Source organism: Dermochelys coriacea, chromosome 1, assembly GCF_009764565.3.
Source record: "Dermochelys coriacea isolate rDerCor1 chromosome 1, rDerCor1.pri.v4, whole genome shotgun sequence".
In the NCBI taxonomy this organism is placed as follows: Eukaryota; Metazoa; Chordata; order Testudines; family Dermochelyidae; genus Dermochelys; species Dermochelys coriacea.
Window position 1 is genome coordinate 26,873,438 of NC_050068.2, and position 14,933 is coordinate 26,888,370.

Sequence of the window (14,933 nt, forward strand, 5' to 3'; positions counted from 1 at the left end):
AACATTCTATGACAAAAAGAACAGGTAGACAGGTTGTGTGAAGAAGTACTTCCTTTTGTTTCTTTTAAATCTGTGTCCTATTAATTTCATTGGATGACCCATGGTTCGTGAGTTATGTGAAGGGGTAAATACTTCTTTATTCCCTTTCTTTACACCATTCATGATTTTATAAACCTCTTTCATATCCCCATTTAGTCATCTCTCTTCTAAGCTGAATGGTCCTAGTCTTTTCAATCTCTCCTCAAATAAATGCTGCTCTACACCCTTAATAATTTTGTTGCCCTTCTCTGTACTTTTTCCAATTCTAACTTTTTTTTTTTAGATGGGGTGACCAGAACTGCACATAGTATTTGAAGGGCAGCTGTACCTGGATTTATATAGTGGCATTATGATATTTTCTGTCATATTACTATTCCTTTCCTAATGGTTCCTAATGTTCTGTAAGCTTTTTTGATTGCTGCTGCACAGATGTTTTCAGACAACTATCCACAAGGACTCCAAGATTTCTTTCTTGAGTGGTAACAGCTCATTTAGATACCATCATTTTGTAATATATAGTTGGGATCATTTTTTCCAATGTGCAGTACACTCTACACTTAACACACTATTTTGTTGCCAAGCTACTCAGTTTAGTGAGATCCCTTTGTAACTCTTCACTGTCAGTTTTGGACTTAACTATCTTGAGTAGTTTTGCGTTGTTTGTAAATTTTGCGACCTCACTGCTCACCACTTTTTCCAGATCATTTATGAATATGTTGGAGTGCAGGTCCCAGTTCAGATTCTTGCAGGGGGCGGGAGGGCACTATTAATCTCTCTCCAATGTGAAGACTGACTATTTATTCCTACTCTTTGTTTCCTATCTTTTAACCAGTTACTGATCTAGGAGAGGAGCCTCCATCTTGATTGCTTACTTTGTTTAAGGGCCTTTGGTGAAGCATCTTGTCAGAGGCTTTCTGAAAGTCCAAATACACTATATCCATTGGAACACTTTTGTCCACATGCTTGTTGACAACCTCAAAGAATTCTAACAAATTGGTGAGCCATGATTTCTCTTTACAAAAGCCATCTTGACTCTTCACCACCATATCATGTTTATTTATGAATCTAATAATTTTGTTCTTTACCATAGTCTCAACCAGTTTGCCTGGTTCTGAAGTAAGGCTGCAAAGGCAATCTCAGCAATTATAAACCAGTAAGCCTTTTTTTTTTTTTTTTAAATCACCATTATATTAGCTATTCTCCAGCCTTCTGACACAGAGGTTGTTTTAAGTGATAGATTACATACCCCAGTTAGTAGCTGTGCAATTTCATATTTCATAGAATCATAAGTGTAGGACTGGAAGAGATCTCAATAGGATATCTAGTCCAGTCCCCTGCACTTAAGGCACAACTCAGTAATAACTAGACAATTCCTGACAGGTGTTTGTCTAACCTGTTCTTAAATATCTCCAGTAATGGAGATTCCACAACCTCCCTAGGCAATTTGTTCTAGTGCTTAACTACCTTGACAGTTAGGAAGGTTTTCCTAATGTCCAACCTAAATCTCTCTAGCTGCAGGTTAATCCCATTTCTTCTTGCTCTATTCTTGCCCTATTCTCAGAGGTTATGTAAGAGGTTCCTTGTAATAACATTTTATGTATTTGAAAACTTATCGAGTTCCCTCTCAGTCTTCTCTTCTCCAGACTAAACAAACTCAATTTTTTCAATCTTCCCTTATAGGTCATGTTTTGTAGACCTTTAATCGTTTTTGTTGCTCTTCTCTGGACTTTCTCCAATTTGTCCACATCTTTCCTGAAATGTGGCACCCAGAACTGGACACAATACCACAGCTGAGGCCTTATCAGTGTGGAGTAGAGTGGAAGAAGTACTTCATGTGCTTTGCTTATCACACTCCTACTGCTACATCCCAGAATGATGTTTGCTTTTTTTGCAATGGTGATATATTGTTAACTCATATTTAGACTGTGAACCACTATACCCCCCAGATCCATTTCTGCAGGATATGACTTATGAATTTTTAAAGGCTGCCTTTTTGCTTCTACCCATGTTTTTTATTCTGTTGTTTAGTCATGGTGATTTTTTTATTTTTATTTGTGGCATACATTTAGTTTGAGCCTTTATTATGTATCTTTAACTAGTTTCCATGCAGTTTGCAAGCATTTTACCCTTGTAACTTTTCCTTTAAATTTCTGTTTAACTAGCTCCCTCATTTGTGCCCCTCCCTTTTTGAAATGATGATATATCTTTAATCAGTTTAATATTTTGCAAAGTGATAATATGAAGTTGTGAGAATTATGACAAGAGAAGACCATACTGTACCTCATCTGATTCAAAGTCAACCCCTCTACTTATTTGGCTTTGTGAGCTCCTTTTGCTGGATGTAGACGTGCTTGGCAACCTTAAGGGTTACAACAGGAAACACTTCATCATCATCACAGAGCATGGCACCAGAACCAGACATTCTAAGTTTTCTGTTTGGTCAGACCAAACCTAAATAAAAATATTTGTAAATCCTATTAGCCTGTTAATCCAGGTCATGGTGTTCTCAGGTTACTGTTAAGTGAATGTCAGTTCAGAAAACATGTAACAAATAAAGTTTTAGTGAAGGAATTAAGAAGTGATGTTCTTTACGTGGCAATCAGTTGTCTGTTGGTTGTTAGCAATGGGGGTTATATTTCCAGAAGAGATACACTCCCAGGTGGATCCCTAAAGAAAGGGACCAGATTTTAAAAAGTATTTAGCAACTCTCAATGAAAACAACAGGAGCTGCTGTGTACCAAGGCCTTTTTAAAAAGTCTAGCCAGATGCCTATATGTGAGCATATTGTGGGGGAACTGAATACTTCTGAAAATCTGGCTAGTAATTAATATATACTTTAAAAAATGGTAAAATATATACATGGTCTGTTCTCATCATGGCAACATGCACTTTCAAGTCAAGCCCTTCAACTACATTTTCCAATACTAGTTGCTGAATGTCTCAAAAGAAAAAAAAGAGGGGTGGGGGGGGGAACCTCTCTCAACCACTAGGAAATGCTCTTACATCATAGAAGCTAATTTTTCTATTTAAAACAGTTGAGAAAATTTTTAATTATATATTAAATTATGACTTTTTAAAAGTGAGTTTCAGCTAATGTAACTCTTTATTGACAATCAAAGGAATATAGTGCTTCAGTCCAACTTATGTATACTACTCCAGAGGGGCTTACAGATCCTCAAATGGCTCTTTGGCCATTTTGAAATAACTGTACCAACCTTTGAGTAACTTTGGAAGCAGCAGTAAAAGAAACTTCTTCCACATCAGAGTCATCATCTATAATGTCCTGGAAAAAACAATAATACTTTACAGAAGGTAGTACATTACGTACTCTTTTGGGATGCAACATGTAGTGACAGCTACAGTGCACTAGTTATTTCGCTCTTTGTTTAGTGTTTTCTGGAGTGTCTACACATCGAACAATTTAATCTGGATAAAACAAAAAAACTTCATAGGGACTACTCACATCCTTAACCATAACCATGTGCTTAAGTGCTTTACTGGCTTGGATTGTATAGTCTGCAAAGTGACTGGCAGACTGGGACTGAGACTCTCTCTAGGCTTATAACTGTTATTAAGTTGTCCAAATTATTGACTTGCAAATTGATCCATTTTCTTTTCAACTTCTCAAATCAGTTCAGTCACAATATTTGTCCTGCTGGCCTTCCATGGATCTCACACATTGGCTATACATGGTGTAGTAAAGAAATAAATTTTGGCCTTAATTAGTATATTTTGCCTTTATTTTGAAAAGGGCAGTTAATCAGGGCTGATCTACACTACACAGGTCGACGTAGCTTTCTATGCGTCTATGCTTAAGTTTGGCTCCTACTGATGCAAGTGCTTCATTACGCCAACTTAATACCACCTCCCCAAGTGGCGGAGTGTCACGGTCAATGTACTTAGATCAATTTAGACACTGGGTTATTTATGTCAACCAACTTCCTGCAGCAGCTGTCCCACAATGCCCCACATTGACCACTCTGGTCACCACTGTGAACTCTGCTGCCCAGGGGTTATGGAGGCCAGAAGCCCTGATTCCCCTTTGAAGCCCCATGAATTTTTGACAGGTTTCAGAGTAGCAGCCGTGTTAGTCTGTTTTCGCAAAAAGAAAAGGAGTACTTGTGGCACCTTAGAGACTAACAAATTTATTAGAGCATAAGCTTTCGTGAGCTACAGCTCACTTCATCGGATGCATTTGGTGGAAAAAACAGAGGAGAGATTTATATACACACACACAGAGAACATGAAACAATGGGTTTATCATACACACTGTAAGGAGAGTGATCACTTAAGATAAGCCATCACCCACAGCAGGGGGGGGGAAAGGAGGAAAACCTTCCATGGTGACAAGCAGGTAGGTAGAGACTGCTGAATTGGAATTAATTTGCAAACTGGATACAATTAACTTAGGCTTGAATAGAGACTGGGAATGGATGAGTCATTACACAAAGTAAAACTATTTCCCCATGGTATTTCTCCCCCCCACCGTTCCTCTGATATTCTTGTTAACTGCTGGAATTAGCCTACCTGCTTGTCACCATGGAAGGTTTTCCTCCTTTCCCCCCCCTGCTGTGGGTGATGGCTTATCTTAAGTGATCACTCTCCTTACAGTGTGTATGATAAACCCATTGTTTCATGTTCTCTGTGTGTGTGTGTATATAAATCTCTCCTCTGTTTTTTCCACCAAATGCATCCGATGAAGTGAGCTGTAGCTCACGAAAGCTTATGCTCTAATAAATTTGTTAGTCTCTAAGGTGCCACAAGTACTCCTTTTCTTTTTATGAATTTTTGAAATTCCTTTTCCTCACTGCCTGGCTTGGTGAACAAACCTACTAGCTCTCCATTGTTGAGTGCAGCTGCCCATACCAGCTACATGCTACAGACACACTCCAGCCTAAAGTGGACAGGAGACATTAGATCTCCTGGGCCTGTGGGGAGAAGAGGCTACCAGTGCTTCCAATGTTTGCAGAAACATTGACATCTACGAGCAGATTGCTTGGTGGATGCAGAAGAGAACCGACAGGGACCAGCAGCAGTACTGCATGAAAGCCAAGGAGCTCCAGCAAGCGTACCAGAAGGCCAGGGAGACCAACAATAGACCTGCTGCTTTTACAAAAAGCTACATGCCATACTTGGCGGACACTCAAGCATCCCCCCTCCTCCCAGCACTGTGGATACGTCTGAGAAGCCAGAGTCATAAGAGCAGGAGGAAGAGTATGGGGGAGAGGCAACTGGGGGAATCCAACTGTGCAGCCAACCAAAATCTGTTTTTGACTTCACCACAGTCTAGCGAGCAAGCACGGGCAAGCCTGATGAAGGGGAAGCAACGTCGGGTAAGTGTGTAGTTTAATTTTAAATTACAGGGATGCACCCCAAAAATAGCAGGACATATCTTTTGACTTATCCTTAATTTTCTTGGGCTAGAAGAGGTCATGGTATGACCAACAGAGGGGGCGTTGCTATCCCTTTAGAGTTGGGGGGGGAAGGCAAAACAGTTTGTTTATGTACACAGGGGTGTCCTGTGAATCCTCCAGAGAAATGTCAATGAAACTTTCATGGAGGCACTCTCCAGTCCTCTTCCAAAAGATTTCTAGGGATGGCTGCCTTAATTCTTCCTCCACGGTAAGACACTTTCCCACACCACTCAGCAGTAATTTCTGCAGGCACCATTGCAGTACAAAGACTAGCAGCATACGGCCCAGGTGGCTTCGGGATGCCTGCAGCAGCTGTGCTCTCTCTGTCTATGCTACCCTCAGAAGTGAGGTATCAGCTAAAATCACTACTGTCTATGGAAAACAGTGCCAGGATTCAGTGCCATTGCCCTATACTACTAGAATCATGAAACTCAGCACTTCCCCGACCCTTGGCAAGCTATGCTCACCATGGCAGGTGCTGTGAACAAGCAATCCCAAGCGGAAGTGAGAATGTAGTGCTTAAAATTTTAGAAGTGCAAGGGGAGTGAGTTCAGAATCTTATGTTTCATCTTCCGTATTGAATACACTGTGTATTCAATGCGATAACTGTGTGTGTTTTATCTGCAGCTGCTACCATTGCGGCTTTCAGGGTTTCCCCCTCTATACCCACAGAACACTTTAGCCAGATAAGGGGTGGGGGAGAAAGAGGATTCAGGATGACATGTTCAATGAGATCCTGCAAGCCAGTGCTGCACTGAACTGAGAGCAGAGAGTCTGAAGGGTGAACACTGTGGACAGCCCAGAGAAGGATAGAGAGGAGAAGAGAGAGGCACAGGAAAAGGAGAGGGAGATGCACCAGGACATAACGGGGCTTCTCAGACAGCAAGCACAGATGCTGCAGACTCTGGTGGACTTGCAGGTTCAACAAGCCTGTGCTCACCTCCCTCTGCAGCCCACTGAGAGCTCAATATCGGGACTTGCCTACCCCTCCCCCTTCAACATTCCACATGGCATCAGGGGTTGCTCCACTACCCCTACCACTCCACCCTGGGGGAGAGTAAAGACAGACACAGCGTCACATACACTAACCATGGCTCTCACAGGTCATTGTATGTGCAGCTGAAATGGATATGAACATTCTTTTCCCCTCATAAGTTCTGTTCTCTTAATTTATTAAATTTGATTAAGTTTTTAATGTATTTGTTTTTAAAATTGCCTGGTGGGGTAGGGGGGGTTCACTGATTTTGTTACAGAATAAAATTCTATTATTTGGAACATAATTCATCTTTATTAGTTCACTACATATGCTAACTGGTGCTCATCAGTTTTGAAAGTGAACAATTACTGTTCAATGTCACACAACTTATAAGATCATTCACAAACAAAATTAACAGGTGCACTGACAATGTTATACCCCTACATGTACAGCAGTCACCATACAATTCCTTTCAGGCCATGAAAGAGAAAGACCAGGTAGCGCACACTACACACAGCACACACTACTCTGGCTCACCCATTAAAATGGTCTTTCAAAGCCTCTTTGAGCCGTATAGCTCTGTGTTGAGCTCTTTTAATAGCCCTTGTATCTGGCTGTTCAAATTTAGCAGACAGCCACTCCACATCCGCTCCAGTGGAAACCGAATCACATTATTATTCAGGAAACAGTGGGCAGCTGTGACCATTCGGATATTTTTCTCTCTGAGATCCAATCTTGTGAGTAAATAATGCCAGCATCCCTTCAAATGACCAACGGCACATGCACGCGTAACTGTCATTCTGCACCTGCTGAGATGGTAGTTGAAATGTTCCTTGGTGCTGCTGAGGTGGCCAGCGTGTGGCTTCATGAGCCAGGGAAGCAAGGGGTAAACTGGGTTGCCCAGGATCACTTCTGGCATTTCAACATTGTCAGTGATAATCTTTCAGTTGGGAAACAAAGTCCCTGTTTCCGGTCTGGTGTTCTTAAAGATACAAGCATCATGTACCTTTCTCTGACTAGCCCACATTGATGTTGGTGAAGCATCACCAGTGGTCTACCAGCGCTTGCATAACCATAGAAAAGTACCCCTTTCTGTTGAAGTACTCTGTGGCAAGTTGGTCTGGTGCCAAAATAGAGACCTGTGTGCCATCTCTCACCCCCGCATAGTTCGGGAACCCCCATTGCTGAAAATCCATCCACTATGTATTGCACATTGCCGAGAGTCACAGTCCTGCATAGCAGGGGGTGATTAATGGCCCTGCACACTTCCATGAATATGGCCCCAGCAGTGGGTTTCCTGACTCCAAACTGAATCTTGACTGACTGGTAGCAAATTGCAAGTTTCCAGTGTGATCACAACTCATTTCTCCACTATCAGTGCAGCTCTTATTTTGGTGTTCCTGTGATGGAGGGCTGAGGAGAGCTCAGCACACAGATCCAGGAATATGGCCTTGCACATCTGAAAGTTCTGCAGCCACTGCTTATCATCCCAAGCCTGCATTACGATGCAATCCCACCAGTCAGTGCTTGTTTCTTTTGCCCGGAAGCAGTGCTCTACCATCTGTAGCTGCTCCGTGAAAGCCACCAACAACATGGAACTGGCTCTCACTATGTTCCACAGCAATCTGTCCTCCAAGAAATAGTCTCATTCCTTGCAGCTCTGCAGATACTGTACGATCGTGCATCCTACTTGCAGTGCTCATGACAACAGCACAGATCTCGCAGGCTCCATGCTTCTGTCGGAGATGGCAGACAACGAGAAAGGCCGCACGCGTTTGTGGGATACAGAGGACATTAGGGGATGGAGACAGTTACAAACTAGGAAGTTGGCCCCATGCTCCCAGTTGCCCTTGCGTGACTTGTTTCAGGTCCATCATGCATTGCCAAAACTTCCTAGAAGACAGTGCACTGCTAAGTTGCACAGTGGGATACCTACCCATGGTACACTGCATTCTGCATCGATACAAGCACTCCTGGTCGGTATGTGCACCGCTGACACAAGGAGCCAAGTAAGCATGCACACAAGTGACGTACTAACTGCAGGGGCTGTATGCCGATGTAACTTGAGATGACGTAAGTTTGTAATGTAGACACGGCCTCAGAGTGCTATACGCAACACAGTTGTATTACAACTGTACACATATGCAAAATAGCTTCTCACCTCTGAGTAATTCTTAGCAGATGAATTCCGAGAGGGCTGTTGTCGGGCAGATTTAAAGGCTAAAATAAAACAGATGAGAACATATCATATGGAAGGCATTTGAAATAACCACAATTCATTATCTGATCACATCTTATCACACAATGGTCTTACCTTCACATTTTGACTGATATGTATTTTACTACAATGTATGACTAAAAAGGCATGGTACATAGACATACTATAGTTTACTTTTTATGATTTCTCCTACAACATTCCAGATAAAATAGCGTTGTGCTTTTCCCAAGATAGTGAGTGGAGGCAAAACCCATAGGAATTAATTCCCTAACGTTATCAGAAGCTTCCTATTCTATCTGGGGAAAGTATAATCCTACTGGTTAGATAAAACATTCACAAATACAAACTAAATTAACATTTAGTTCATATCACTTAATATTAACATTACAATTTGAGAAGCCCAATTTTTCTAGTTAATATATTTTTGCTTTATTTTAAGTCACGTTTTCAGTAATCAAGAGTTTTATTCTAATTCTTGTAGCACACGTCAACAAAACTGAAATAATCATTTGTTTCCCTCTGCCCCACCCAATGTGGTATCTGAGAGAGCAAGGTGCTCACATGGAAAGAACCTAGATAAACAGATGCTGCAGTGTCTTCCTATACAGTACTTAGAATAGGCAAGACCTGCAGTATCTCGGATACTGTGATGTGTTAATTGCGAGAAAAATGTTGATTTCCTAATCTTTTCAGTAAAGAAGAGAAACTTTCTTCTATTTATCAAACAAACGCAAAAACTATCTCATAAAACAAATGACTTAGTCACTTTCACTGAATTGCAAATGAATTTGCTTTGCTATCTTTTACATGGGATATGATAAACCTGGCCTTGTTTAAACTGCAAGTAGAAAACTTGCTGCGTTCTTTTACAGATATCTGTGAGCAGTGCCTCACTGGTATAGTACTCAGGTTTTGAAGGGGTTCAACACTGCTACATTAATAATGCTTTGTTCTGAAAAACTTATTTGCCAAAGTGCATGCTTGGATTCCCAACTCATAGGCAGATTCGTTTTCAAATTAAGAAACTACTGTCTTTAAGTGCATCCACTAAATAAATTCTCAAAAGTTGCCCCAAATCAGCCTTTTAAACTGGATTTGAATACACTGGCTCTATCAAGAAAAGTCATTTGTGTTTTTGACAACGCTTTGGCTCTGTGGCAAAAGCAAGTTTCTTAATTTCTGTGCAATGTTGATAAGCTAATCTCCAGTAAGGCCTGGTATTCCAGTGGCTCCCGGAAAACAATTTGCCACAGCGAGATACACCAGAATTAAAATGGCCTGTACTTAAGCAATGCATGCCAGCAGGACATTGTATTATCAGCTGGCTCTCCTACTATATTTCTAATTTAACTATTTAATTTGACCACCTCAGAGCCAGACCTCTGAAGGTGTTCCAATTATCTAAAGTAAAAAACAGACAGACATGAAAACATCTTGTTACTAAAAGTTAGAGTTTTCTATCACTGTCATACAGTTAGTTCAAGAGAGACATTTTCAGCACTTCAAGTCTGGGAAGAATTAAAATTTTCCATTTTTGACATGACCAACTTCAAAAAAATCAGTCATGTTTTTTACCCAAGAGCATGTATAACTTTCACAAGAAATTTAGATGTTTATTAAAAGATTTTCAGCATGTACTGCCTGGCCAATGGAAAGTAGTCTAATATGTCTGCAAAATAGGAGTTTTTAAAAAAATACTTCCTAAAAATATTAGTTTTAGACTAAATTACTCAAACATGCATAAGTTGTGATAGCGATTCAGAAGAAATCTAGACCTTGATCCTACAGTGTGATGCACTCATGCAAGCCCATGATAATTGAGAGCCCCACTGACTTCATTAGGACTCTGTGAAGATATTAGGACCCAGCCCTATGGATCAGCTTGCAGGACTGGGGGAACAACTGTTATTAAATTCTAAAGGACTTCATAAAAAAACCCACTTGTGCTGTGGTCCTGTTTTAAATTTAAAATGGAAATCAGTAGTAATTTCAAATAAAATGAATAGGTTCACTTTGTGCTAAACTGATCCTATAAAATCCAGTTCATTTCTGAATGATTCTCAAACAATGAAACTAGCCTTTACTTGGGCAGTGATGCAGATGAGACAAAAGATATTTTAATGAATTATCAGCCACTTCTTTTCACAGCTAATCTTCAGATATCATCGAGTTAAACATCCTTGAATTAAGAGAGACTTTGAAAGTGGTAATCTTGGAGACTACAGTGGTTCATTTGCATTCATGTGCACGAAGGTAATAATAATAAATAACTAATAATAATAATAATATGTCAGAATGTCTGGTATTAATTTTTCTGTTCCACATGATATACTCCAACTGAATACTTATAATAAAGTGAGCACAAGAGAGGAGGCACAAGGGAAAACTGAAAATAATGTAAAAAAATTCAATAGAAATCCAATATACTTCCAAGATGCAGAGGTTGTGCATCAAACTTTTATAAGGACAGGCGCTAATGTATTTTAAAAGATTACTTTAAAAACTAACATCTGCATAAAAAAGCCAGCCAGTCTGCAATTGTAAATTGGTCTTTTTACAGGAACCCAAACTTTTTAATGATGAGATTTTGAAGATTACTAACCCAGTGTAATAATTTCAGAGATCCCGAGACAGAAAATTTTTAAAACTGCAACTGAAAAATGCGTTTTATAGCACTTCTTTTCTAAGGGTGCCAATGATGATCTGAATGACACTACGTAAATCTAAGTTCACTATTTTCTTTATCGAGTTACTCCAGATTTATATTAATGTAACAGAGAGCAGGATCCAGCCCAAGGTCTCTAAACATAGCATTTTATCTGTCATGATCTCTACAAAAAATTCTTATGTTGCAGAAGTTGTTGCTTACTGTTAGTGCCTAACTGTGTTACTTATTTGCACTCACTGGTCCTAGTGGCAATTGCATCCTTTGGATTCCTAAATTACTTGTGTCATGCTCACTCTCTCTCAGTATTTTGTTTCACCCACCATGACCTGAATAGACACCTCTCACTCCATGCCAGCCTTGTCCCCTTCTCTAAGAGAAGGCTTCATCACAAATCCAGAACTAGCCAATCAGTTTGGGTCACACAGTTTGGGAGGATTCGACAAAGACACTCTTCTGGATGCATTTTGCATCTGAAGGGGGAAGTTCTTGAAACAACCTGAACTCATCAATTGATAAAGTAGAGAGAGGCAGACCAATTAACTCCATTAATTAATCTTCTTAAAACGATAGGTAAGAGATGGGGCAGGAAAAGAAGTTAGCTGGACTAAACCTCACTAACAGTTCACCTCCCTACTTAATAACAGCAAAACTAAGCTCCATGTGATAGGTTTCAGAGTAGCAGCCGTGTTAGTCTGTATTCGCAAAAAGAAAAGGAGTACTTGTGGCACCTTAGAGACTAACAAATTTATTTGAGCATAAGCTTTCATGAGTGACAGCTCACTTCATCGGATGCATTTGGTGGAAAATACAGAGGGGAGATTTATATACACACACAGAGAACATGAAACAATGGGTTTTATCATACACACTGTAAGGAGAGTAATCACTTAAGATGAGCCATCACCAGCAGCGGGGGGGGGGGAGGGGCCAGGAAGGAAAACCTTTCATGGTGACAAGCAAAGTAGGCTATTTCCAGCAGTTAACAAGAACATCTGAGGAACAGTGGGGGGTGGGGTGGGGGGGAGAAATAACATGGGGAAATAGTTTTACTTTGTGTAATGACTAATCCATTCCCAGTCTCTATTCAAGCCTAAGTTAATTGTATCCAGTTTGTTCAAACTTGTTCAAATTTATTAGTCTCTAAGGTGCCACAAGTACTCCTTTTCTTTTTGCGAATACAGACTAACACGGCTACTACTCTGAAACCTCTCCTTACAGTGTGTATGATAAAACCCATTGTTTCATGTTCTCTGTGTGTGTATATAAATCTTCCCTCTGTATTTTCCACCAAATGCATCTGACGAAGTGAGCTGTACCTCACGAAAGCTTATGCTCAAATAAATTTGTTAGTCTCTAAGGTGCCTCAAGTACTCCTTTTCTCCATGTGATAGCTGAATTTTATCTACTGGAAATAAAGGTAGCATCATAAACTTCTTAATTTCATTATGGCATTCTGCAAAGTGATAGCAATTTTAGAGGGCATGTGAAAACAACACACTATTCTGAACATACCATCTATGATAGACATATTCTTGGTAGGAGTAGACACAGGCTTGTAACTTCTACTGCTATTAGACTGTTCTTGGATACTGTTTCCTGTAAGGATAACACACATACACACAACATTTTCTTTTGAAAAAAAATCAATATTTAGCCCTCTGCATTTTTTCTGTTAATTATGAAATTCTAAAAAACAAGCATCAAAAGATCCATATCTAAGGGTACGTCTACACTGTAGCAAGGAAAGTGCTTTCCAGATCAGATAGACAGACACTCACTAGCTCTAGAACTAGATTGCAGAAAAGATCAGTGTAGTTAGCGATAGCAGAGCTGGCAGCTCAGGCTAGCTACCTGAATACATACCCAGGGTGTCTGGGTGGGTTTGTACTGTGGGGATAGCATTGGTGGAGGCTTGGGCTAGTCGCCTGAGTACAACCCCTCCCCAGAAACTCTGTGTATGTACTCGGGTGGCTAGCTTGAGCCACATCAATGCTATCCCCAGCTACACTGCTTTTTTTCAGTGGAATACCAATTCAGTAATATTTACAGCCCATTTTCATTTCTTTGATGGTTTATAAGGAAGAGCCTACAGAACACATACAAAACATTGCAGTGATTGATACCAATAATCAACAAGAATATTTGAGGGCCGACTAAGAAATTTAATAAAAAACACTCATCTTTATCACAATTCAAATTTTTCTGACTAGAAAGTGGATAAAAATGAGAACATGATTTAGCTTTTGACATAGTGGCTACCCCATGGCAAAAACTTATTCCCTTTCTTGACAGTACATTGGGCACATTTTCTCATTAGTGGTTTCCATAACCAATTTATTTTTGAAGTGACCACTTTTTATTTGAATTCATAGGCCTTGATCTTGCTGTCAAACATGCTGAGCCCACTGAAGTCAGTGGGAGTCTTGGCTAGCTGATCCAGCTGCAGAATTGGATACTTTAAAAAGAAAAAAAATGTATTAAAGGCGTTAACAACAAGGAGTGTAACTCATTAAAGGGCACAATCAATTACAACCAGACCAGGAGGTGGTTTGATATTTTTGGTTTAAAAAAAAAAAAAATAGTCCTCCCACTTCCCTGATTAAGACAAGTTTTCTAAGCCTTGAGAAGGTCTACTGGTTTTACAAGCCCTTGGGAGAAGAGACTACCTTCTGAACATGGACAGCACCTAGTCTATGTTGGAAGCTATCATAATACAAACACCAGCCAGCAGAGGTATTGCCTAATTTTAATACAAAAGAATAGACATGCATCTCTCTTCATAGGGCTTCCCCAAGAAACTGCTATAACTACTGCAGCATAGGAGCACGGTATTTTTAACTCGTCAAAACCTGAATATTTCAACTTAATCTTTGTAAGGTGGCAAGTTACTGGAGCAACTGGTGCCAAAAACACTGGCAATAAAAAGAATATTACATCGGAAACCTAATTAAACAACAAGCCAATAGGGCATTTCATGGGAGCATTACAAAAAAGGCTTTTTTTTTTTTTTTTTTTTTTTACAAGGGAAAACTGCTAATCATTGCAATACAAAGAATGTAAGAAACTATGGACCTCTTCCCCTTCGAGAGGCTCCTCTTGATGTTGAGATTTGCCCTCTTCCACCTCTTGCCTGACCCCTTCCTCGACCTCTTCCTCTGCTGAATGATGCAGAGGTGCCAGCATCTGAATCATCGTTTTTTTGTTCTGACATTCCAATATCCATAAGATCATCATCACTAGAGTCAGAGGCAAGAGCAGCCTCATGAGATCTGTGAGCTCTAGCCCTGGTCATAGCCTGAAAGAAATTATACGGAATATTTAATATTAATAGTAAAATGCACAAGGATGAAATCAGAGTGGTGACGTGTTTATAAGAACTCAGATTTAGGGCCAACTTCAATGGTAATGTAAGTCAGTCAGAAAATAGATCTCTCTTTTCTAGTCATTTTGATGCAGTTCCAATTTGTACACGAAGTCAAGATTGTTTACAAAATGCTTCACTCCCATTCAAAGAAGTTTGAAAAAACTACTGTTACAACAAATTGTGAAATGGACTAACAAGTCAGCCAACCTACAACAGAGAAAACAGCTTTCTCCAGGAGGCAACATACATATTCT

At 40.0% G+C, this 14,933-nt stretch overlaps 1 protein-coding gene across 9 annotated transcripts in view; it reads right to left on the reverse strand.

Annotated features, from left to right (window-relative positions):
• Positions 1 to 14,933, reverse strand: part of MRE11 (MRE11 homolog, double strand break repair nuclease) — a 63,332-nt gene that overhangs the window by 3,575 nt on the left and 44,824 nt on the right. For all 9 annotated transcript variants that reach the window (XM_043504163.1, XM_038386391.2, XM_043504162.1 and 6 more), the window contains 5 exons: positions 14,388 to 14,610; positions 12,828 to 12,911; positions 8,591 to 8,649; positions 3,255 to 3,322; positions 2,320 to 2,398 (listed from right to left, as the gene is read on the reverse strand). In XM_043504163.1, coding sequence (XP_043360098.1) covers positions 2,320 to 2,398; positions 3,255 to 3,322; positions 8,591 to 8,649; positions 12,828 to 12,911; positions 14,388 to 14,610 — 513 coding nt within the window. The remainder of the gene's footprint in view (positions 1 to 2,319; positions 2,399 to 3,254; positions 3,323 to 8,590; positions 8,650 to 12,827; positions 12,912 to 14,387; positions 14,611 to 14,933) is intronic.